At 43.2% G+C, this 24,651-nt stretch overlaps 2 protein-coding genes across 15 annotated transcripts in view; one reads left to right on the top strand and one right to left on the bottom strand.

Annotated features, from left to right (window-relative positions):
• TMEM94 (transmembrane protein 94) overlaps positions 1-3,826 on the bottom strand; it is a 272,670-nt gene extending 268,844 nt beyond the window's left edge. For 9 of the 14 annotated variants that reach the window (XR_003856541.1, XM_029600531.1, XM_029600535.1 and 6 more), the window contains exon 1: positions 3,711-3,826. The gene's annotated coding sequence lies outside the window, so the exon portion shown is untranslated. Of the gene's footprint in view, positions 1-3,268; positions 3,668-3,710 lie in introns of those variants that run through there. The other 5 variants (XM_029600526.1, XM_029600525.1, XM_029600530.1 and 2 more) reach the window with 3 other exon arrangements.
• Positions 3,827-3,828: 2 nt separating this feature from the next.
• The window catches only part of GRB2 (growth factor receptor bound protein 2), a 127,691-nt gene continuing 106,868 nt past the window's right edge, over positions 3,829-24,651 (top strand). Inside the window, exons 1-2 of the mRNA XM_029600539.1 lie at positions 3,829-3,980; positions 13,287-13,669. Of these exons, the coding sequence (XP_029456399.1) occupies positions 13,592-13,669 (78 nt within the window). The 5' untranslated portion in view covers positions 3,829-3,980; positions 13,287-13,591. The remainder of the gene's footprint in view (positions 3,981-13,286; positions 13,670-24,651) is intronic.

A 24,651-nucleotide genomic window follows, 5' to 3' on the forward strand; every position in this document is an offset into this window, starting at 1 on the left:
TTTTAGAATATTTTAACTATTTCAAGCACTTACCAACATTAAATATTCCTTATTAATCTGATTTTATTTATTTTATATTTATTGCAATCTATAAATACACCAGAATATCAGGTAAAAAGCAAAGAACACAAACATCAAATCCAATCAGTCATGTCATAAAACAAATATCAATATACTCTTTCACGAATCATTTTTCCAGAAGGGCAGAGATCACTATAATTTCAATAAAACAGCAATAAATCACAAAAATGAGTGCAGAGCAAAATTATGTCAGTTCACATTACAACCCAACAAGGAGAAAAAGCCGTATTCAAATTCTGGAGCCACCTCAGCAAAAAAAAAAAAAAAAACCTCGCTCAACTGCTAAACATGTTCAGGTTGATGCAATATCATGCGCTGAGCCTAGTGCACAGGTTAATGAGCGCTTGGACCCATGTTTAAACGTGCTATGCTAACACCTGATGCAATAAGGAGATTAGCGCATCCAAAACGCATGTCCAAACCAGTTTGTAGCTAATAGCGCTTATCACATGTAAATGCATGTAGATGAGGCTATTTGCTATTACCCCACAAAGCAAAAAAAAATCACCATGTGTCCGATGCGCACATTTTAACACGGAAAACTTAACGCCAGCCCCAGAGCTAGCGTTGTCTTTATGCGCTCCAAGCCAGCTGAAAAATGCCGCATAAAGCTACAAAAAAAGCCCAAAATACTGCTTTTCTGTGGTTCTTCCTACTTAGTATCGTCCCTACTAAGTAAAAGGAACCATAGGAAGCAACATGAAAAAGAAAAAATCTTGCCTGTGGTCAGGTTAATAAAACGGACGCCTTTTAATTGAGTGCCCATTTTCCTAACCGGCAAACAGCCACATCTCCTGGGCACCCGATGCAATGGACGCACAATTTATCCCTAGCGCGCCCTTTTTAGCATGGCGGCTCATTTGCCTATTGGATCCATCACCCAGGAGAGGCAATTGTGCGCATGTTCAAAAAACTTGAGTCCAGCAATGATCCCGGTCTCTTTTTTCCCCACTTTCCCCTTGTTAGACTTTTCCTAATTCTTTCTCCAGGGTCACTCTTCTCTTTCTGTTTCGTCTCTCTCCTATCTTCTTCCCTTCCCTCTCTCTCACACAAAGGCTCATGCTTTTTCTTACAGACTCCCTTACACACATGAGCTCTCACTCTCACATGTTCTACCACACAAGCTCTCACTCACATACTCAGGCTCCCATTCTCACCCACACATACACACAAGCTCCCAAACTCATATACAGACACACTTACCTACAGAGAGGCTCCCATTCTCACACACACTTACCTACAGAGAGGTTCCCATTCTCTCTCTCACTCACACATACATACAGACAGGCACCCATTCTCTCTCACACACACACACATACATACATACAGAGCAGCTCCCATTCTCTCACACACACACACACATTCATATAGAGCGGCTCCCATTCTCTCTCACACACACACACACATTCATACAGAGCGGCTCCCATTCTCTCTCACACACACACACACATTCATACAGAGCGGCTCCCATTCTCTCTCACACACACACACACATTCATACAGAGCGGCTCCCATTCTCTCTCACACACACACACATTCATATAGAGCGGCTCCCATTCTCTCTCACACACACACATTCATACAGAGCGGCTCCCATTCTCTCTCACACACACACACATTCATACAGAGCGGCTCCCATTCTGTCTCACACACACACATTCATACAGAGCGGCTCCCATTCTCTCTCACACACACACATTCATACAGAGCGGCTCCCATTCTCTCTCACACACACACATTCATAGAGCGGCTCCCATTCTCTCTCACACACACACACACATTCATACAGAGCGGCTCCCATTCTCTCTCACACACACACACACACATTCATACAGAGCGGCTCCCATTCTGTCTCACACACACACACACACATTCATACAGAGCGGCTCCCATTCTCTCTCACACACACACATTCATACAGAGCGGCTCCCATTCTCTCTCACACACACACACACACATTCATACAGAGCGGCTCCCATTCTCTCTCACACACACACACACACACATTCATACAGAGCGGCTCCCATTCTCTCTCTCACACACACACACACACATTCATACAGAGCGGCTCCCATTCTCTCTCTCTCACACACACACACACACACATTCATACAGAGCGGCTCCCATTCTCTCTCTCTCTCACACACACACATTCATACAGAGCAGCTCCCATTCTCTCTCACACACACATTCATACAGAGCGGCTCCCATTCTCTCTCACACACACACACACATATTCATACAGAGCGGCTACCATTCTCACACACACACACACACACACATATTCATACAGAGCGGCTCCCATTCTCTCTCACACACACACATATTCATACAGAGCGGCTCCCATTCTCTCTCTCACACACACACACACACATATTCATACAGAGCGGCTCCCATTCTCTCACACACATTCATACAGAACGGCTCCCATTCTCTCACACACACACACATATTCATACAGAGCGGCTCCCATTCTCTCTCACACACAAACACATTCATACAGAGAGGCAACCATTCTCTCTCACTCCCACACACATTCATACAGAGGCACCCATTCTCTCTCACTCACACACTCACACACACACTCACACATTCATACAGAGAGGCACCCATTCTCTCTCACTCACACACACACATTCATACAGAGAGGCACCCATTCTCTCTCACTCCCACACACACACACACACACATTCATACAGAGAGGCACCCATTCTCTCTCACTCACACACACACACATTCATACAGTGAGGCACCCATTCTCTCTCACTCACACACACATTCAAACAGTGAGGCACCCATTCTCTCTCACTCACACACACATTCATACAGAGAGGCACCCATTCTCTCTCACTCACACACACATTCATACAGAGAGGCACCCATTCTCTCTCACTCACACACACATTCATACAGAGAGGCACCCATTCTCTCTCACTCACACACATTCATACAGAGAGGCACCCATTCTCTCTCACTCACACACTCACACATTCATACAGAGAGGCACCCATTCTCTCTCACTCACACACACACATTCATACAGAGAGGCACCCATTCTCTTTCACTCACCCACATTCATACAGAGAGGCTCCCATTCTCTCACACACGCACACACATTCATACAGAGAGGTTCCCATTCTCACGCATAAACACCTTCACTCAAGCTTTTATTGTTACACGCACGCACCGGGCCTCACCGCCAAACCCCTTCTTCCGCCGCCGCTGGGATGGGCTCCCGGCGCGGCTTTACTCCGGCGGGCCTTCTTCTTTGCCGCCACCAGGATGGGCTCCCGTGCCGGTCTTGATTCGGCGGGGCCTTCTTCGCAAGCCACAGGGATGGGCTCCCGTGGAGGCCTTGCTTCGGCGGGCTCTTTCCTTCTTCAGCCACCGCGATGATACGATTCAGCGGTGGCCATTCTTCATTGGTGTCGGGCAGCCCTGATCGGCTGGGCCTGACTCATGGCCCATCCGTGGCAACACCACTGGCCTTCAAGGCTGTGCCCAGGGCCGCTACCCTATTTATGCAGTCGATCTGCTAATGAGCCTACACACTAAGCATGTTCCCTACTGACACAAAATAGGAAAATCCAATGCAGAAAATGTTTCATCCATGATGTCACGAACCCTACCTCACTTTTTGAGCCGCTCAGGGGTTTCCCCCCACCCCCGGATTTACACTGGGGTGAGAGAGAGAGGTTTCTTGAGATACTTCGCATGCAGGTGCTCGCTATTCACCAGCGCCCAGAGGGTTACAGTGGGCGTGGAAAGCGCGCGGAGGGGGGGCGTTCCCCTGAACCTCCCGCGCTCTCTCGCGAGAGTTAGCAGCAAGCCAGGCGGAACGGAAGCGGCCCGGACTCGTTGGCGCGCAGAGGAGCGGCGGTCCGAGCTTCCGGGAACCGGTGAGCATTGGCGGTAGGGTGGGGAGCGGAAAAACAGGCCCGGCGGCCTTGGGTTGCACCTAACGCGAATTGCGTCGCCGGGTGAGGAGAGGCCGGGAGCCGAGGCCCAGCGGGCAGGCAGCACTCTCGGGGGCCGTACGCACTGTCCTACGGCCCCGCTGCCTGCGTTGCGGAAATCGGAAGCGGTCCCTGCTTGGCTTTCGCGACGCAGATATTTTGAAGTGACTTTTTTTTTTTCTTTTGCATCTTCTATTTAAACGAACTTCCATTGTGTCTTTGCTGCCAGCCTTCCTCATTGGTATCTTCCCCCCACCCTTTCCCTCTTCCCTTTCCGCCTCCCCGTTCACCACCACCCCCCGCGGCACACCCTTCTCTTCACCCCACTTCCTAGCCTTACTTCCTTCCATCCAGCACTGGTCCCTATCCCTCTGTTCTTTACTTTTGCATCTCCAGAACCCCCTTCCCAGTTTCATGTCTGTATGAAAATACTAAACTGGAGCCTACCCGAAATACTGAACAAAGGGCTTTTAAACTTGTCTTCATTGGTATCTAGAAAACCTAGGATTGGTGGGGGGAAGGATTATAATATAATGAAGACTTAATTCGAAATCCTGTGCACTAAGCATTTCCCCATTGAGACCGAGCTGCCGTTTTAGCTTCAGGAAGGGAGTGTTAGCTCCCCAAAGCTAGTTAGGGGAAGTGTTGTTAGTCCAATAAAAAGATATCTCTCTTTTTTGTTTGATTTTGATTTCCTTATAGAGGCAAAATGGGGAAAAATAATTCAGTCCTTAAATGATTACATGAAAAGTGCTCAGAAATGGTCTCCTTTCTGTTGGCAAAGTTGCTTATTGATTCACCTTTGTGTATTGTTCTCTGATCAACTGACCTTGCTTAGCAACCAGTTCAGGTAAACAATAAACCATATCTAGCTTATCTTCTTGATGTGTGATTGACCCAATGTTTTATGCCCACTTCAGAATTATAGTAAAATCCCATTTCACAAAACAGTGTAGGAAGATGTATGTATCTTTAAAAAAAATAAATATAAGGTAGATCTGACGTGGTTCATAATTCCAGTCCATGAAACAACCATCTAATTTTCTCATAAAAACTTTTATATTGGTGTCAGGATAATCTGAGGATATTTTAAGGTTAGATCAGTGAGTAAATATGCCTGGGGTAAGATTTAATACATTACCTAATAATTGCAAGAAAAGAACACTATTGGCAGGGCTGGAAATGAATAGTATTATGCTGTTCTTTGAATATTTGCTAGGTAAATTTGTTGCTAATCAGGGCAGTCCCAAAGGGTTGGGCAATAAAGGCAAGCGCCTAGGGTGCCGAGCTGGGGGTGGTGCCATGCTGTCCTTTTGAGTCAGTTTGTGAGCCCAAAGCAAACCCTCTCCAGCATGCTGTTTTCTCCAGCAAGTGTCCTGTTGCTAGTCCTTGCTATGCCTCTTTTAAAAATGTACAGCTGGGCTTCAGACTCATCATTTTGGCAAATATCCTTCTATTATTTCCTCCGTATCATATTTTCTGGTGATTTGTTCTTTATTCCCAAAACTTCAGTCTATGCAGTTCCTCTTAAGGGGGACATGGTTTTTTTTGGGGGGGTCCCCATTTCCCCCCTCCCCCATTGATAAGCAAGGCTGAATTAGCCATGAGATGTGGGTGGCATCATCCAGCAGTACTGAATGTACCATTTTCTCATAGCTAGTAGAGCTTTTGCTCTACTGAGCATCTGTGGGAATTCATGTCTAGGTGTTGGCTAGTGAGCCCCCTTGGACTTTTTTCGTCCAAGCACTAGCATGGTTATATACCCCTCGGGGGGTTTTTCTGTGAATATCTTTATAATTTTATTTTAAACAGTTTTCAGTATTTCTTTAAAAAAAAAAATTTCTTCTGGATGTGGAAAAAAACCCCCATAGTAAATAGGTTTTAAGACTATTTCTTCTTTCTGCTTTGCTGCCTGAATAGCACTTCAGAGTTAAAAAAAAAAAAAAATCTATTGAAAAAGAAGATGACTGACTGTGTTGGCAACTGCATCACTCATCCTTTTTCTGGTTTCCCCTTCTGTGTTGAGCAAGATACTGAAGCACTGAGCCTGAGGGAGGAGGAATAACCTAGTGGTTAGAGCAGTGGGCTATGAACCAGGAGAGCAGGGTTCGAGGCCCGCCATCGCTCCTTGTGACCTTGGGCAAGTCACTTTACCCTACATTGCCTCAGGTACAAAACTTAGATTGTAAGCCCTCTGGGGCTAGAGAACTACCTACAGTACCTGAATGTAAACCGATGTGATATCTCAGAATAATAAATAAATAAATAATAATGCATACCGCAACCTTGTCTCCCACATGGAGCTCCTAAGCCAGAGTCTAAAGCATCCACCCCTGGCGGAGATACTAAGGCACAGTAACATCAAAACATCTGCTGTCATCTTCGAATCACCATTGATATATGTCTAGGTGCTCCAGTGCTGTCAATGCAAGAGGGCTTATTTTGAGTCACAAGAGATGATTGCATTCTCTGATAATTTTCTAAGGTATACTGTAGGCCTGAAGTGGCTAAGGAAAAGGGAAGAACCTTTTTAGTCTCCTTTCCAGAATATCAGATTTACTTCCACAAGAGGAGTCCCAGTTTTCCCAATTTTGGTAAATACTGTGACAGAACCCCCATGAGATGGTTCGTCCATGGCATTGGCTTGCAGCGCAGTTCAGCCATTTAGAAGATATCCCCAGAAGTAAGCCTATCTTTTATTGCTGGGGTCCTGGATTAGTGTGTTCTCACCTCTAGGCTCTGAAGAGGTGTTAGCAGGGATCCCTTCTGACCCCCTTCCGGAGTCTCCAGAAACCTACTCTACTTCAAATTTCTGGACATTTGGGGAAAAGCACTGTTAGTAAGGGCAAACATCCTCAAGTAAACATCTTTGGCCGCCTCCAATTTCTAAAACACTAGTGAAGCCAGTAGCATACAGTCTATCATATAGGATTTTCATAGCATAGGGTGGGGAAATCCTATTTCCTATGCCCCTGTTGTAAGTAAATTAGACCTCAAATATAGTGTACAAAAGTTCCTGTGGTTTTAGAATAGTGCAACTGCCCCTCTAGTCGGTTGTAGATTTGGCTTTAAAAAAAAGCAAAAAAAAAAAACCTCTAGTAGTCCATCTGAAAAGGATCCCAGACATAGATAATTTTGGTAAGAAAGTGTTGCAAAGCTCCATGCTTATGCTTGAATTTCCTCCCACGACTTCTGCATGGTCCAATACTTACACGATTATATACAAAAAAAATTGAAACCTTCCACCTGATGAAGGTTGAACTGCTTTCTGTCAACCATTCTTACATACAGAAAACTGCATGCACTATTTTATTTGATCCGTCTGTGAGGCATTCAGTGCCACCACACATCCGTCTCCATTGGAGCACACCATATGGCTTGGTTATGATCTCGTAACTTACGCAATGATGTCCACAACAAGTCGTCAGACGTCCCATGTGTATCTAGGTGGTCGCTTTTTGGGGAAAAGCTCAAATAAAAAAACAGCAGGTAGCTGTCCATTCTCTATTGATGAGACCAGAGCAACGGTCTTCGACAAGGTTTACTTACTACGCTTTTAAAAGACCATATTTCCAAAGATACCCCATCCCGCAATTCCAACCTTACCAGATGCTGCCTCTAGTTCCACAACTACTACTCCTGGCTCACCCTTGATAACATCAATATCATCAATCGAGCCTTGCAGCAGATCCATCTCAAATATTGATCAAATTTTTCAAACCCAGCAACCATCCTTTCCAGTAAGAGGGAGAATCCAGCATTAGCTGCAGAGTGGCACAGGATTACCAAAAGATTGCTGAGTTTTCAAAATCATGGAGTTTGGATACTGCTTGTATTTCTCCCTGCTTCCCATGCTTCCTCATTGCTCAGCCTTAAATCCGGATCAGTCTCACTTAAAGCAACTCCGCCCAGAGGTGCAGTCACTTCTCAGAGAGGAACCTGTTCTATCTTCCACTCCATCACCATGGCCAGTTATTCTACTCTCACTACTTCTTTATCCCCAACGAATGTAGGGGACGTGGACCCATTCTGGATTTAAAAAGCCTGAACAAGCATATACTCCAGGAGAAGTTCAAAATGATCAGAGGGGAGAATGGATGAGCACTCAGGGTCTAAAGGATACTTCTGTTCATATTCCAATCCATCCCTTCCACTGACATTACCTCTACTTCATGGTGGACTCTTCTGCTACCAGTGCAGAGCTCCCCTTCAGCCTGTCAGTGGCACCGAGGGTCTTCACCAAGTGTCTAGCTGTAGTAGCAACATATCTGCAACAAAAGAGCATTCAAGTCTTCCCAGAACGGGACTGACTTGTGATGGTGAATTCCCAGGAAATTGTACTAACCTTCCTGCAAAAATCAGTACAATAGCTACAGTTGTTGGGGTTCCTTGTGCATTTTGAGAAATCTGCATTTTGAGAAATCTGCATTGATTCCCTCCCAGGAAATCAAATGCACTTCAGCATTTGATTCTGCAGGAGAGAGCATTCCTTCTATCACACAACGCAAACATTCTCAGGTTACTTGTCTATAGGCTGTTCAACACAGATTAATCAGCAGCCAGAGCTGTGAGGTTGTTTTGGGCCACAAGACAGTGAACAATATAGTATTGCTAACCTGCCTTCATATACAACGCCTACAGTGTGGACTTCATTCCCAATGGTATCATTTGACTCAGCCCTTGACAACCAAACTAGGAATTTTTGAAAGAAATGATTCATTCTTTAATAATGAGCACTGCTATGTCTACCCAATGCCAAATAACATTGGCAAAGGATGCCTCCACAAGGGTTTCGGAGGCCCACATAGCCCTTTCAAACTCAAGGGGCTTGGATAGGCCTAGAGAAACAATTCCAGATTAGCTTCCTGGAATCGGAAGAAATCAGGTATGCTTTAATAATTTTCACATGCCTTCTTCAAGGAAAGAGCATTCTTATCCAAATGACAACCAAGTTGCCAGACTCTGCATGAACAAACAAAGGGGCATAGTGTCATGGACTCTTTGCCAGGAAGTGATATTAATAGGGGACTGGGCATGTATACATCAAGCTGTCCAGCAAGCGACCTATCTTCCAAGGATCTCCAACATGTTAGCCTCAGCAGAGTCTTTTGATCACACGAATAGACTGTAGCAGTCAACAGCCGACAAGCAATTCAGTTCATGGAAATGTCCAGCAATCGATCTGTTTGCATCAGAGCAAAGCAGAAAACTGCAGAAGATTTGCTCCATTTCCCCCAGCAAACTCGGATCTTTCCACAATGTTTTTCTGCTACGCTGGAATGCTATTCCACCAATTGCCAGAACAGTGCAAAAATTGCTCAAAGCTTGGCCTGTCTAATCTTCACAACTCCAGCGTGGCCCAGACAAATTTTATTCACGTATCTGGTACAGTTGTCCACCAGTTTTCCAATCCCTTTCTGATCAGATCCACCCATATTAATTCAAGACTAGAAACATCTGTTTATCTGAACCTCCCCCCCCCCCCCCAACATGATGACTTGTATGTTGAGTGCGTAATAATCACATGATTGTCCTTACCCAAAGAAGTTGAGAACATACTAGTGTCTGCCAGGAAACCTTCAGCTAGAAAAGCATAAGGTTTTCCACATGATGTCATCACAGTATCTTGGATCTGTTTGCATTTGAACCCAAAGCCTCGCTGAACTATTTACACTCTTTCTGTTTCAGGTTTTACAACCTCATCTGTGAGCATATATCTTAGTGCCATAACCTCAAGGGCAAGCCTATTTCCACTCATCTATTAGTATCCAAATTCATAAGAGGCTTATGGCATACTTATTAAACCTCTAGTTGCAAAACTACCTGTTTCATGGGATCTAAACATGGTTCTGGCACAACTGATGAAACTGCCATCTGAACCACTGGAGTCTTTTACTCAAGTTTCTGACATGAAAAGTAATATTCCTTGTAGCAGTAATGTCAGCAAAAAGAATCAGGTGAACTTCAGATTTTACTTCACTATCCCCCTTATATGCCATTCTTCTACAACAGGGTTGTTCTGTACATCCACCTGAAGTTGTACAAAAAGTAGTATCAACTTTTCACACTAAGGAAGAATGTTGGGTAACAAAAGCTGAGACCATATGCACAGAAAGATGAAAAAGCCCTTTACACCTTGGACTGGCAAAGGACCTTGGCTTATTACAAAAGAAGAACCCTGCCACATTGGAAGGCTTTGCAGCTATTCATCTTTTATGAACCTAACAGACTGGACATAGCAGTGACCGAACGTATATTGTCTAGCTGCCTAGCAGACTGCATTGCCCATTGTTATACATTAACAGGCCTGCAAATGGCAGACGCCATCAGTGCTCATCAAGTTAGAACCATGATTATATCGGTGGCTCCTCTGCGAGCCGTACCTCAAGAGGACATCTGCCATGCTGCAAAATGGTTGTCATCACACACCTTTGTTTCCCATTACAGTCTGGTCAGTCACTCAAACAGCGATTTATCAGATTTAGACAAGCAGTTTTGCGTAGCCTGTTCACCCCATAGTCTACTGTCTACAATGGGGTCTGGGTTGCTTATTCCCTCAACTTGGGACTCTGCATAAGTCATGGCTAATTGAGCCCAGCATATCGATGGAAAAAAAGCAAGTTTGCTTACTGTAAACTGTGTTTTCCATAGATAGCAAAATGAATTGGCCATGCTAAATATTTACCCACCTCCCTACAGAGTTGACTACTTAGCTAGAATTAGCTCTAAAATAGACTGATGGGGCTCGCTAGGTAACACCCAGGTGGGTATTCCCACACATGCTTGGTAAAGCAAAAGCTTTACTAGTTGAGAGAGGTTAAGTCTGGTGTCTTCAGATGACGTCACCCACATGTCATGGCTAATTAATTCATCTTGCTATCTATGGAAAACACCATTTATAGTAAGCAGACTTGGCTTTTATGTTGCTTCTTAGCTTTTTTTTTTTTTAATTATTAGTTAATTATCTTTGAAATTGTCTTGTATGTTTGTTATATGCCAAGATCAGAAGAAGAGGCTGGTGGTGGTGCTCAAATAGATTTTCTATCCTCCCCCCCCCCCCCACCCCCACCCTAACTGGCTGGGAGTGGGATGGAGGGTTGAGGACTTGTTTGAGCACTGAGTGAAGGCAAACTCAGTCTTTGGGTGCCACAAACAGGTTTGGTTTTCAGGGTTTCTACAGTGAACTATCATAAGAGATGTTGCATATTTTCAAATAACTGGGTTAATTTGCATAAACTGATTGTATCTGTCTGCTGCACTGAAGGACAGTTGTTCATATCTTTGGACAAGGATTTGGATGTGTGACCTTGAGAAGTTCTTTGTTTCAGTTTACCTACCTGCATTTAGTTAGTAATAATTGTTCATTCTCTCTGATGTATGGCCAAGATTTCTGTTGCCAGATTTTATTTTCTAAATATTTATTAATCACCTCTTTGTTTACGCATACTGTGTGTGTCTCTACCATGCAGTATAAAATTAAATATCACAAAGCTAATGTTTGTGCACTTGAAAGTTAAGAACCCATACGTTCACCCCAACTTTTTCAGCTGCTGCTGTTAATGCTGTCTACAAACCACATATTTACTGTTGTAAAGGCAAATTTCTTGCATTATTGCTATAAACAATCAGCTATTAAACTGTCACTTAATCTGCTTTAGTGCAAGTGACAGAGGGAAATAAAGAATGTTACAAGGATTTTCACTATAACTAACATTTTTCCCAGCTCTTATTCGCTGTGTTCTGTATTAAATAGTGTTTTTAGCAATATCTTAATTATCTTCACAAAACAAATTGCATTATCCAATGAATTTTACAAAAGATTGTTTCACTTTTTGTGTTCTAGAAATGTCATCATATAAGAGATGACAAGCAAAATAAGTTTCTCTGCTTTCTTAAAGATAAATCAAAGCATTCCACCACTAATTACATTTGAAATTGAGCAGTTCAGATTAGCAGTTGGAAATCCATCACTAAAAGGTCTTCTACCCTTTTGTGGCAAAATGTTTAGTTCTTTGTCCAAAAAAGATTCCCCAATAAGGTTTCCTGTGCACACTAATTGCCCTGTGTAATTATTAATGTATAAAATATTTACATAAATAATAGGTTTGGTGCAAAAATACTATTACCAAGGGCCAAAATTAATGAGATCTCTGATTTTTGACAAGTACATATGCACACGTTGGACACGTGGTAACGTGCAAAGAGATTATGTAATTTTTCTGTTTGTAGATTTTCGAAAAGGAAATTAGATTTAAAAAATGCTAATTGTGGTTTGTTCCGTGTTTTTGCTTTGTAAGAATCGGAGATCCAACAGAATCCCTCGTTTGTGAGAGTTTGTCCACAGCAGACTCCTTGTTGAAAGATAAGACTGTTAAGCTTCCCACTGCAAATTGTGCTTTCTTTTGTCTTGCCCAGGCAACACACTGGTCTGTCTTTCCCAGCACCCTGCTGTTGAATTAGCAGGTGCAGGGGATCAATAGCTCACAATTCAATGTTTTTGTTTTACAAAATTCAATAGTAATCTTTGGTTTGGTTGCTGTATCCACTGTGGCGATGGAAGCAGCTGCTCCTCTCCTATTCTCGGTCTTACTACGCCTGGCATTGGCTGGGGGAGGGGAGGGCTTCTTATAGACGTTTTCCAGGGGAGGGTGATTTGCAGTCTTCCAAAAAGATGTTGGTTCAGTCCTTTCCCAGTTCAGATGGGGAATGGTGGTTCGGGTGATTATTTTTTTTTCAGAGAAATAAAGGTGAACGAATATATACGCACACACCCTAATCATTGCTCCTCTTGAACGAGGAAACAGTTTATCCTGTTCCTATGCACTTCATGTCTGACGGCGCTGGGTTGTTTTTGCCAGTGAGTTTAGTGGAAATGAATTGTTTGGGGAGAAAAAGACAGGGTTATGCTGAGATGTGAGTGAGAGCCACTCTTGCTACCGCGCTCGTAGACTGGAAAAGGGGAAGTGTGCGCCTGCTGGGCACTCTTTGCCCATTGGCTACGGCAGCTGCCAGTCTGAACTTCCTGCCCGAGTCTCCGGCCTTGGAGACGGGGGGGAGAGTTCAGCTGCAGAGCGGGGGAGTGAGTGCAGCCTGCCGAGCATTTTAGCCGATCGGTGTACTGGAAAAGGGGGGAGGGTGTGGGGTGGCGACCCGTGTGCTGCCCGGGGCTCCTAAACCTAAAGCGTTTTCGGCAGCGAGAGGAAGCCGACACTTTTTTTTTTATTGCCCCTCTCCTCTCTCTCCTTCCAGGGCGGATCAGACGTTTCTCGCATGTGCATCGTTTCCTCCCCGAAGACAGCGATCGAGCGGCAGGAGCCAAGCCGGCAGTGTGGGTGTAGCCGGCTTTCCCGCGTGCCGAGAGCCGCAGGATCGGGACAGGCTGCAGGGGCATCTTCAGACGCCGGGCCGGACGGCAGGGAGGAGGAGATTACCCCTTCTTTCCCCTCCACTCCCCTACCCCTACCTACAGACCTAACAGTTTTTTTATATATATATATATATATATATTTTATTTTTTTTGCTCAGTCGCCTAAAGGACCCAGCAGTTTAGGAGCATGGAAGCCGTGGCTAAATACGATTTTAAAGCCACAGCCGATGATGAGCTAAGCTTCAAAAGAGGAGACGTCCTAAAGGTAAGCGCCCTGCCCTCTTCGCGCCTCCTTGTCTTAGTCTGTATCATTCGTCTGCCATTTCCGTGCTGTGTATTTGAACTGTTCAGTCGTGCACACCACCATCCCCGGATTTACTCCAGAAGCTATGTAGCCATGTCTGGTCTAACCACCACAGTTTCCTCCATTAAGCAGCGAGGGACTTAGCTGGCAGGTGAAGGTGTGAGAATTGGTTGTATCTGTAATACTGAATAAATACAGGGCTGCAGGGTCTCGTGGATTAAAAAGAGAATTAAATGGTTACTCGTTAGATCAAGGTTTTATTCTCACTAGTCCTGAGCAAGGGAAGTCATAAGTGGCCATTTAAAGGCATTTTTCGGGGGAAATGAGACTTCAGGACTATTTATTTCAGGGTTATTGCACATGTCTGACATTTAAATATCTTAATTTTATCAGTTTATTTCAAGAAATTGGGAATAGCAAAGTGTATTTCATAGCTCCGTGCTTTTTAATGTTTGAAGCCTATATGTTTTGATGCCTTTTAATGTTGTCCAGTTAAATTATTCAAAGGTAGATGAATATGGAAGCAGTTAATGTGAGTGAGAAAATAGGTTGTCTTTAGAACTGCTGGCTTTCCTATAATGACAAATTCAGTGCTAAGGTTTTAAGCTGATTTTAAAAGAGACACTTATCAGTGGAGTGTTGTATGTTCTATGTGCTAGGGCTAGAAATTAATGATATTGTCATACTTGTCACCCCTTTTAATATACAGAATGACAATTTTATACCACTGGCATTCAACCTAGAAAAATAGCTGTCATTTTATCCATTTCTATTGTTGGGTGAGGGAGAATTTCTTGTTTTGATATGTTGTTGTAGTTATCACCCTGTATTTTATTTTCCAGCAGTATGTCTGCTGTGATTTTAGTGACTGCACAAAGGAATTGAAGTCTCTGCTCTTCATTGTAATCATTATGACAGGTCCATGGCTGTATTTATAGCAGTTCAAAAAAACTTTAATCAGAACTGCAGTACTGTTTGTATTTCATTTTATTTATTTTTCTTAAAGCTAAACTCTCTGGATCAGGGAACAGCACATTTGTTCTGTTTCTGGTATCCCTTGGCATTGTCTCCAAACAACAGTCACCATTGAAACTTGAAAGGTCCTGTGTTTTCACTTTTCTGCATTTAAGCTGATTAGTACATCTTTATCACTGTGTATTATTCTAATGGAGGATGATTTGCGGGAAGCAGCTTTCTGCAGGCAGTACAAGGTATAGATGTGATTGTATGAGGAAGTGTAATGTCCAGAGGCTGCACAAAGCTTTGTGTGAGGCTGGAAGGGAATTTTATCTCAAAAGGTGATTTTTCTCTCAGGGTGCTGACCGGGAACTTATTTTGAACTTGCTTCCTTTCTCTCCTTTGCAGCTGGAATGAAAGGTGGAGCGTGTAGCTAGCCTTGACCAGTCACTTATTTATTTATTTTAAAAAAAAAAAATGCCGCCGTAAAAATGACATTTAGTAATAGGCTGTTTTCCATGGGAAGAATGGAAGGGTAGCATGCATAAAGTCTTAATCTGATTTCAGCAGAAAACCTGACCATGATGTCATGCTGTCATTGCTGCCTGCCCAGCGCTTCCTTCTGATTGAGCAGCAGTTGAACTATAGCCATTAGCTGCTTGTTAGTCATCTTGTGGCTTCTCTCCAAAAACCAGTGAAGATGCTTGCCCTCTGACTCTGAGCTCTGTAAAACAGCTGATTGAATGGGAAAGCTGTGCAGTAAAATCCTTGTGTGGAGAGTTGAGCATTCATTTTTCAGACCTTCCTAGCTCACCTACATTATAAGTGAGGTGTAGAAAGTGAGAGGCAAGTATGGCATTTTGAGCTTTGGCCTGGTGAAGAATACTTCATATTGAATGCTTGTAGCCCTTACCAGTGTACTACATTTTTTGGGGCTGTGTGGTAGCTGTTGACTTGTTGTATACTTCCTGGTAGCCTGATGGCTGGCATTGGCTTAGATGGTTATGACACTTTAGGTCAGTGCATGGATGGCAGTGGTAGTAGCTCAGGAGAAGATGAAATGCTTTTCTCCACCAGCATATTAGGTTAATAATATCTGCTCCTCTGTTCTTCTATGAAACAGACATTCATGCCCATTCATTATAATCTCATACCACATATTGTCTTCATGTCCTGTGGTACCTGTGGTGGTGTCCCCTGCTTTGTGAGGTATTGGTGGTATTTTAGCTGTGGTTATGCAGTGCTGAGTTTTGTTGTGTTTTTGTTTTTTTGTGGGGGGTGACATTTCGTTACACCTGTCAAAATTCGTTTATGCGTAGACAGGCATGGTTTTTCCTTTAACTTTCTTTGTGTGTATATATAGTACATTCAGAAAGTATTCAGATGCCTTTTTGTTAAGGTGTTTTCTTATTATATGCTCTCTCTCATTGAAAGGTGATCTTGTGGTATTACCTTTATTTTGCATTCATTGATGTGAAAACATTTATATGTGAATTTCCAGAGAATATATCATTGTAATTATGATGTAAATTCAAATACTTTTTAAAATTTAAAATGTATTCAGATGCCTTCACTCTTTCTACATTGTTAGGTTACAGCCTTATTCTAAAATGGATAATATGCATTTTTTCCCTTCTCATCTACACACAGTATCCCATATTGAAAAACAAAATCAGGTTTCTAAAAAATTGTGCAAATTAATTTAAAAAAAACAAATATTGCATTTACATGAGTGTCATAACAAAGGGTCTGAATACTTAATTGAGCTCAGGTGCACTCTGTTTCCATTGATCATCTTTGAGATGTTTTTTCAACTTGATTGGAGTCCACCTATGGTAAATTCAATTGATTGGACATGATTTGGAAAGGCCCACCCCAGTCTAAGGTCCCACAGTTGACAGTGCATATCAGAGCAAAACTAAAGCCATGAAGTCAAAGGAATTGTCTGTAGACCTCCAGCACAGTATTGTGTCAAGGCACAGATCTGGGGAAGGGTACACAAAAAATTGCTGCAGCATTGAAAGTCCTGAAGAACACAGTAGACTTCATAATTCTTAAATGGAAGAAGTTCAGAACCACCAGGACTCTTCCTAGAGCTGCCTGCCCACTCAAACTGAGCAATCAGGGAGGAGACCAAATATCCGATGGTCACTCTGACAGAGCTCCAGAGTTCCACTGTGGAGATAGGCAAACCTTCCAGGAGGACACCCATCTCTGCAGCACTCCATCAATCAGACCTTTTATGGTAAAATGGTCAGGCGGAAGCCACTCCTTAGTAAAAAGCACATGACAGCCCACTCGAAGTTTGCCAAAAGGCACCTAAAGGACCTTCAGAGCATGAGAAACAAGATTCTCTAGTCTGAAACCAAGATTGAACTCTTTGGCCTGAATGCCAAGTGTCATGTCTGAAGGAAACCAGGCATCACTCATCACCTAGTAAATACCATCCCTACGGTGAAGCATGATGGTGGCAGCATCATGCTGTGAGGATGTTTTTCAGCTGTAGGAACTGGGAGACTAGTCAGGTTCAAGGGAAAGATGGAGCAAAGTACAGAGAGATCTTCGATTGAAAACTTGCTTCAGAGCGCCCTGGACCTCCGACTGGGGCAACAGTTCACCTTCCCACAGGACAACGACCCTAAGCACACACAGCCAGGATAATGCAGGCGTGACTTCGGCACAAGTCTGTGAATGTGCTTTAGTAACCCAGCCAGAGCCTGGACTTGAACCTGATCGAACATCTCTGGAGAGACCTGAAACTAGCTGTGTATCGATGCTCCCTGTCCAACATGACAGTGCTTGAGAGGATCTGCAGAGAAGAATGGGCGAAAACCCCTAAGTCCAGGGGTGCCAAGATCGTAGCGTTGTACCCAAGAATGATTACAAGAATGCAATGATTACAGCCTCAAGACTTGAGGCTGTAATCATTGCAAAAGGTACCTCAACAAAGTACTGAGTAAAGGGTCTGATTACTTACATGAATGTGATATTTCAGTTTTGTTTTGTTTTTTAATTAATTTGCACACATTTCTACAAACCTGAATTTGCTTTGTCATTTTGGGGTTTTGTTTGTAGCTTGAGGAGGGAAAAATGCATATTCATTTTAGAATAAGACTGTCACATAAAATGTGGAAAAATTGAAGTGTCTGAATACTTTCTGAATGCACTATAAGTAGTTAGAACAGCGCTTCTCAAATGGTGTGTCGCCAAGCAGCAGCAGATGTGTCGCATGCTACCGATCTCCTGCTGCTCTTCCCCCCCCCCCCCCCCCTTCCTTCACCGAGCAAGAGGCAGGCTATCTTCCCCTGCTGCCATTGCCGCCCGGGCTATCAGCACGTTCAAGCCTGGATGGGAACGGCAGCAGTGTTAGTGGAGGCTGGCAACTGTGGCTGGGCTTTTTCTTCTTCCCGTACCTGCCCCCTCCCTGGCCCGGAACAGGAAGTGATATGCAGTGGGGTGTGCGGGAAGAAGAAAGGGCCATGCTGCACAAAAAAGTAGCGGCGGCAGCCCCGAGCAGTAGCGTAGGCCCGAAGCAAAATCTGCACAGGAGACAGCAGAATTTGCCTCCCATGGCAGATGGAATTCTTCTTTCTTGGTCTTTGGGGGTTAGAGGAGGCGGCTGCTGCAGCTACCATTTGTGCTCCGGGGGGGGAGGGGCAAGGAAATGAGAGAGACAGCCAGCCAGCCTGTCTGTAAGTGAGAGCAGGTATGTGTGATTGAGAGTGTGCATGTGTAACTGTGACTGAGAGCCTGTGCGTAAGTGAGAGCATTTGATTGAGATCATCTATGTAAAGTGTGTGAGAGAGCACGTGTGTGAATGAGAGAAACTGGTCAGAGTGATGTGTGTGTGTGTGTGTGTGTATGTATAGGAGACAATGGAAGTGACTGGTCAGGGAGATAACTGGAGTGTGTATGTGAGAGAGAGAGAAAGTGATTATTGGAATGAGAAGCCTGTGCATGTGGAGAGAGCTAGCATAATGAGGAACGGGTGTGTGGGAGACACAGCATGGGAGTGAGAAGCCTGTATATGTAAGAGAGAACATGGGAGTGGGAAGCCTGTGTGTGTGCATGAGAGAGACTGTTAGGGAAGGTGACTGTGTGTGTGTGTAAGAGAAAGATTGGTCAGGAGATGATTGGTGTATGAGAGACAGAAACTGGTATGCGAGTGTGACTGGTATATGTGTGTGTGTGAGAGAGAAAGTGATTATGGGAATGAGAAGCCTGTGCTTGTGGCGAGAGCTAGCATAGGAGTGAGAAAACGGGTGTGTGGGAGACAGCATGGGAGTGAGAAGCCTGTATAAGTAAGAAAGAACATGGAAGTGGGAAGCGTGTGTGTGTGTGTATGAGAGAGAGAGAGAGACTGATCAGGAAGGTGACTGGTGTGTATGGAAAAGAGAGACTGGTCAGGAGATGATTGGTGTGTGAAAGACAGAAACTGGTCATGGGGGTGTGACTGGTTTATGTGTGTGTGTGAGAGACAGAGAGATTGGTCGTGGGCACTAAGGAAGAGGACCATGAGTACAGAGCTTCAGCCACTACTGCTTCTGGTGTGTGCTACTGGCCTGCATGGAAGAGGAGTAGGAGAGCTGCTGGAGGGGGTAAGTAAAGGTGGCTTTTCAAGTTTATTTTTCTTGATTGACTGCCATTTTAATTACTGAATATTATGTGATGTCTGCTGTTTTGAAATATTTTATTGGTGTTTGGAGAATTTTAAATAATTGTTATGAGTTTTTAATTGTTGAATATTATTCTGTTCATAGTTGTTGTGAAACATTTATTCTGCTTATTAGTATAGCAATACAATTATTTCTGTGTTGGGATCTATAGCTGCTTAGCTAGTTCTGTTTTCCTAATAGGAGGTGTATTGGTGTTTAGGGCCCGATTTAATATGTGTAGTGTTGCCTTTTCATAGGTAGGGTTGTTACTGATTGAGTGCATTCCATAATACAGGTGTAACTGTGTGCGGATTAGTTTGTGTATTACTGCAAATCCTGGGAGTATGTTAGGTCTGTTTTGTGTATGTGACCAAGGTGAGGTATTTTACTGTATCGGTCTTATTTGTTGTATTTTCTCAAGAGGACATGCATTAGTGATAAACTGCTGTCTTTTCATAAGTAGGACTATTGAGCCTGGTATTTGGAGTTTGTGTTGCTGTAACTGAGATGACACTAAAACCAGAATATCTTTTTTTTGTAGGGTGAGTTGTACGGGGAATGTCATAATTCTGCTTTACATTCATAATTGTGGGTCAGTGGGGTTCCTGTGGATGCAAACTGTACTTTTGCATTTAGCCCTATGATGGTCATGTGTTCAGTGTGTCACGATTGTGAGAACCATCTGTCAGGTGTGTCCAGACAGAAAAAAGGTTGAGAACCACTGAGTTAGAAAATAAGATTGTCATACTGGGTCCGACTGAAGATCCATCAAACCCAGTATCCTGTTTCTAATAGTGGCCAATCCATGCTGCTGTTGTGCAGTGATAAGTAGTGGCTATTCCCTAAGTCTACTTGGTTATTTTTATTTATTTATTAGATTTATATTTTGCTTTTCTGCACTTCAAAGCAGATTACATTCAGGTGCTGTAAAATAAGGTGTTAGACTTCTCCTCTAGGAACTTGCCCAAACCTTTTTTTAAACCCAGCTACATTTATTGGTTTAACCACGTCCTCCAGCAATGAATTCTAGAGTTTAATTGTTCTTTGAGTGAAATAATTTTCTCCACGTTGTTTTGAATGTGCTACTTGCTAACTTGATGGAGTGTCCCGTCCCCCCCCCCCCTCCCCCTAGTTTTTGTGTTTTCTGAAAGTGTAAATAATTGGCTTACATTTGCCTGTTTTATTTCACTCATGATTTTATAGACTTCTATCATATCCCCCTTCGGCTGACTTTTCTCCAAGTTGAACAGCCCTAACCTCTTGAGCCATTCCATTCCCTTTATCATTTTGGTTGCCCTTCCCTGTACCATTTTCCAAAGCAACTATATATTTTTTGAGATGCGGTGACAGAACTGCACCCAGTACTCCAGCTTCGGCCTCGCCTTGGAGTGATACAAGGCATTATGACATTCTCTATTCCTTTCCTAATAATTCCTAACATTGTTTGCTTTTTTTTTTTATGGCCACTGCACACTGAGCCAAGGATTTCAAAGTATTGGCCACTATTATACCCAGATCCTTTTCCTGGATAGTAACTGCTAATGTGGAACCTAACATTGTGTAACTACAGTATGGGTAACTTTTCCCATGTGCATCACTTTGCACTTGTCCACATTAAATTTCATCTGCCATCTGAATGCCCAGTCTTCCAGTCTCGAAAGCTCCTCTGCAATGTTTCACAGTTTGCTCATGACTTAACAACTCTGAATAATTTTGTCATCTGCATATTTGATCACCTCACTCATCATTTCCTTTTTCAGATCATTTATAAGTATATTAAAAAGCACCATCCCAGTACAGATCCCTGAGGCCTGCCACTGTTTATCCTTCTCCATTGAGAAAACTGATCATTTAATCATAGTCTCTGCTTCCTATCTTTTAACCAGTTTGCATTCCACAATAGGGCATTTATTTATAAAATCTTATATTCTGCTACTTACATGATTTGTGCCCAATGTGGATTCCTCTATAAACATAAAGTATTCACAATAATGTAAAAACTTCTCACAATTTTAAAAGCAGAATTTAAATTCATATGCCTTTACAACCACAACCATGCCTTCACCTCCTTCCTTAACGGTTTCATGTCCTTCTGAACGCGTACTTCTGTTGGCAGAGCATTCCTAAATAATAAAATGCCTGATCCCGTATACTTTGCAGTTTTGTAATTGTATGTCGTTGCTAATGCTAGCAATTGCGCATCTGAGGAAAGTAACGTGTATCAGCTCATACCATTATAAATTATCAGCCACTACACCAGGGGTGGGCAAGTCCGGTCCTCGAGGGCTGCAAACCAGTCGGGTTTTCAGGATACCCCTAATGAATATGCATGAAATAGATTTGCATACAACTGAGGCAGTGTGTATGCAGGTCTCTCTCATGCATATTCATTAAGGATATCCTGAAAACCCGACTGGTTTGCAGCCCTTGAGGACCGGAATTGCCCACCCCTGCATTACACAATGGTTTTCTGTATACAGTGTCTCATATCCCATATTTTCTCAGGAGTCTCTTATGGGTTATTTTGTCAGACACCTTCTCAAAAACCAAATATGCTATATCCACATGTTTATTAACCCCTTCAAAAAAAATATAGCAGATTGGAGAGGCAAGATTTCCTTTTATGTAAATCCCATGCTGACTATGTCCCATTAAACCATAACTTTATTTATGTTCTGTGGGTTTCTTTTTTAAAGGTTTTCTTTTCGGATAGCCCTTTAAAGTGCTGTTCGGCTGCTGAGGCAGCAGGTGGCAGAAAAACTACAATGAGGCAATAGAATAGAATCTCAGAGAGAGAGAGTACACATCTGTGCTCAGACCCAAAAAAAGACCTAAGGGCTCATTAGGCATTGTACCTGGGAACTCCTGCACATGCTCAGTAAAGTTGTACTAAACTATGAGAGAGTGGTCCATTAAGTACCATCCGATGACATTGCCCACGAGTCATGAAAAATCCAACTTGCTGTGTACAGAGAACCTTGTTTTAAAAAATAAGCAGACTTGTCCTTAAATGTGCTATTTGTTTTCAGTTAATAGATCCAGGCCTTCCTGCTTTCAATAGCTGTAAAATAAGTTGTCTTCATTCTGAGTTCAACAACGGAGAAGTTTACAGCAGAACCATTTTAATTTGTTACTATCATTGTAGTTGTCTTTCCTCACCAGTAGGTGTCTCTACAACTTGGTGGTTTTAAAAATGAGACATCATATAAGTAATTAAAATTTATCTAAGGGAAAACAGAGCTCCTCTGCAACAAGACTGGCAGGATGTTATGTTTCACCGGTGAGAGGATGTCATTTTCAATATTTTCCATGCTGAATATGTAATCCACTTCCAGTCCACCTGGTGACGTTGATGAGAAATTGAAAGTGTTTATGGTGCAAACAAGAGAGAGGTGTTCTCTTGAGTCTCCCATTCCTAGTTTGGCCACTTTCTGTGCCCCTGCCCTTCAGTTGTTGACTGTAACCCTAGGTAAGTCAAATAAGGTTGTAGTATTCAGGTATCAGCTGATTGTTTTTTTCTTTTGACCTTAAATAGCAGTGAGCACCTCCTTACTTTTTAGCTAGTACTGATCTTGTAGTTTATGGCTGCTGTATGAAAATATTTGGCTGTCTGATGGTGGAGAATCCAGACATGTTTCAGGGTGGTTTGAGCAAGGAAAGCAGGCATCTTTTCTCTCCCTTGCTCCCTAAAAGCCTTCTCCAGTGAGCATAGTAGCATTTTCCTCTATGTAACATGTGCTAGGAAGAGGAATAGATTGGGCAGTGTCTGAAGAGTCTGGCTTATGAAACTATTTAAATTGTGGCTGAAATTTTTTTTTTTTTTGTTTTATCCACTGGGAAGGCAGTTTTCAAAGCCATTTCTATGTGTAAAGTGTGTGTGTGTGTGGGGGGGGGGGGGGGTTTATGCGTGGAAATGGATTCTTTGAAAACTGCCTACCCTATTTGCATATAAAAGTACGTGCAGGGTGCTCAGTACATTAATGTACAGAATGTGGAGATGTTCCTGGGGTGGAGTCTGGACAAGGTTGGCACTTATGCATATATGTGAATAATTTTGCTGTAAAAAGTACCTGTGCAAATAGATGCAGGTCTGTGTATGTAATATTTCTGATTCAATTTTCACATGAAACTTTTTCCCTTTTGAAAAATATCTGCGGACTTTACACTTCTCACAGTTTGAAAATTGCCCTCTTAGTGTTTCTTTCTTGTGAGACTTTAAAAGGCAATACCACTACTATCATCATCATTTCTGGCAGGCCTTCATAGTCTAGGAAAATCACCTCTATAATTTGTCCTATCTGTGTGTCTGAAGAGAATGTATAAGAAGAACTAGGAAAACTGAAAGTTGATAAGGCCATGGGGCTGGATAAGGTACATCCCAGGATACTGTGGGAGCTCAGATGTGTTGGCAGGTCTGCTAAAAGCATTGTTCAGTAGATCCCTGGAAAAGGGAGTGGTGCTATACAATTAGGGAATAGTGGTTGTGGTCCTGCTGCACAAAGGCAGTGGCAGAGAGGAGGCTGGAAACTACAATCATGTTAGTCTTACCTCAGTGGTGGGAAGATTGATGGAGATTCTGGTAAAAAATGGATAGTGAACCACCTACAATCTGGTGGGTTGTTTGGACCTGAAGCAACATGGTTTTACCAGAGGAAAGTCCTGCCAAATCAGATTTTTTTTTTTTTGATTGGGTGACTAGAGAATTAGTTCAAGGAAGAGCACTCTGTGTGATTTACTTGGATTTCAGCATGGCATTTGATGATGCCCTGTACAGGAGGCTCATGAATAAAATGAGAAGCCGCCTGGCTCTCAGACTGTCCACTCTGTGGAGGCTAGAATGGCAGACATGGTGGAGCTGAGGCATATAGAGGAGACCTTCAGGAACATAATAGCCAAGACCCAACTTCATTCTGGCAGCCCCAGTGCTGCCTTGGAGGAGGAAGGTCACCTGGTCGGAGAGAATCTCCCTGGTGTAGCAGAGTGATCCTGTAGCAAGAACCTGCTCTCCGGGTGATGCATATCTTCTCATACCAAAGATGAGTCTGCCAGGGCTAGTGCCCAGGAGGGAAGGGTTAGGTTGACTGTCATAACTGATGATTCGATTATTAGTAATGTAGGTAGCTGAGCGGCTGGTGGACACAAGGATCACTTGGTAACTTGCAGAGGTGGCGGACCTCACATGTCAAAAAGATAGGATTTTAGACGGTGATGGGGAGGAGCTGGCTGTCGTGGTATATGTGGGTACCAGTGACATAGGACGATGTGGGAGGGAGGTTCTAGAAACCAAATTTAGGCCTTTAGGTAGAAAGTTGAACTCCAGAACCTCCAGGG

Source organism: Rhinatrema bivittatum, chromosome 4 (assembly GCF_901001135.1).
Source record: "Rhinatrema bivittatum chromosome 4, aRhiBiv1.1, whole genome shotgun sequence".
Lineage (NCBI taxonomy): Eukaryota > Metazoa > Chordata > Amphibia > Gymnophiona > Rhinatrematidae > Rhinatrema > Rhinatrema bivittatum.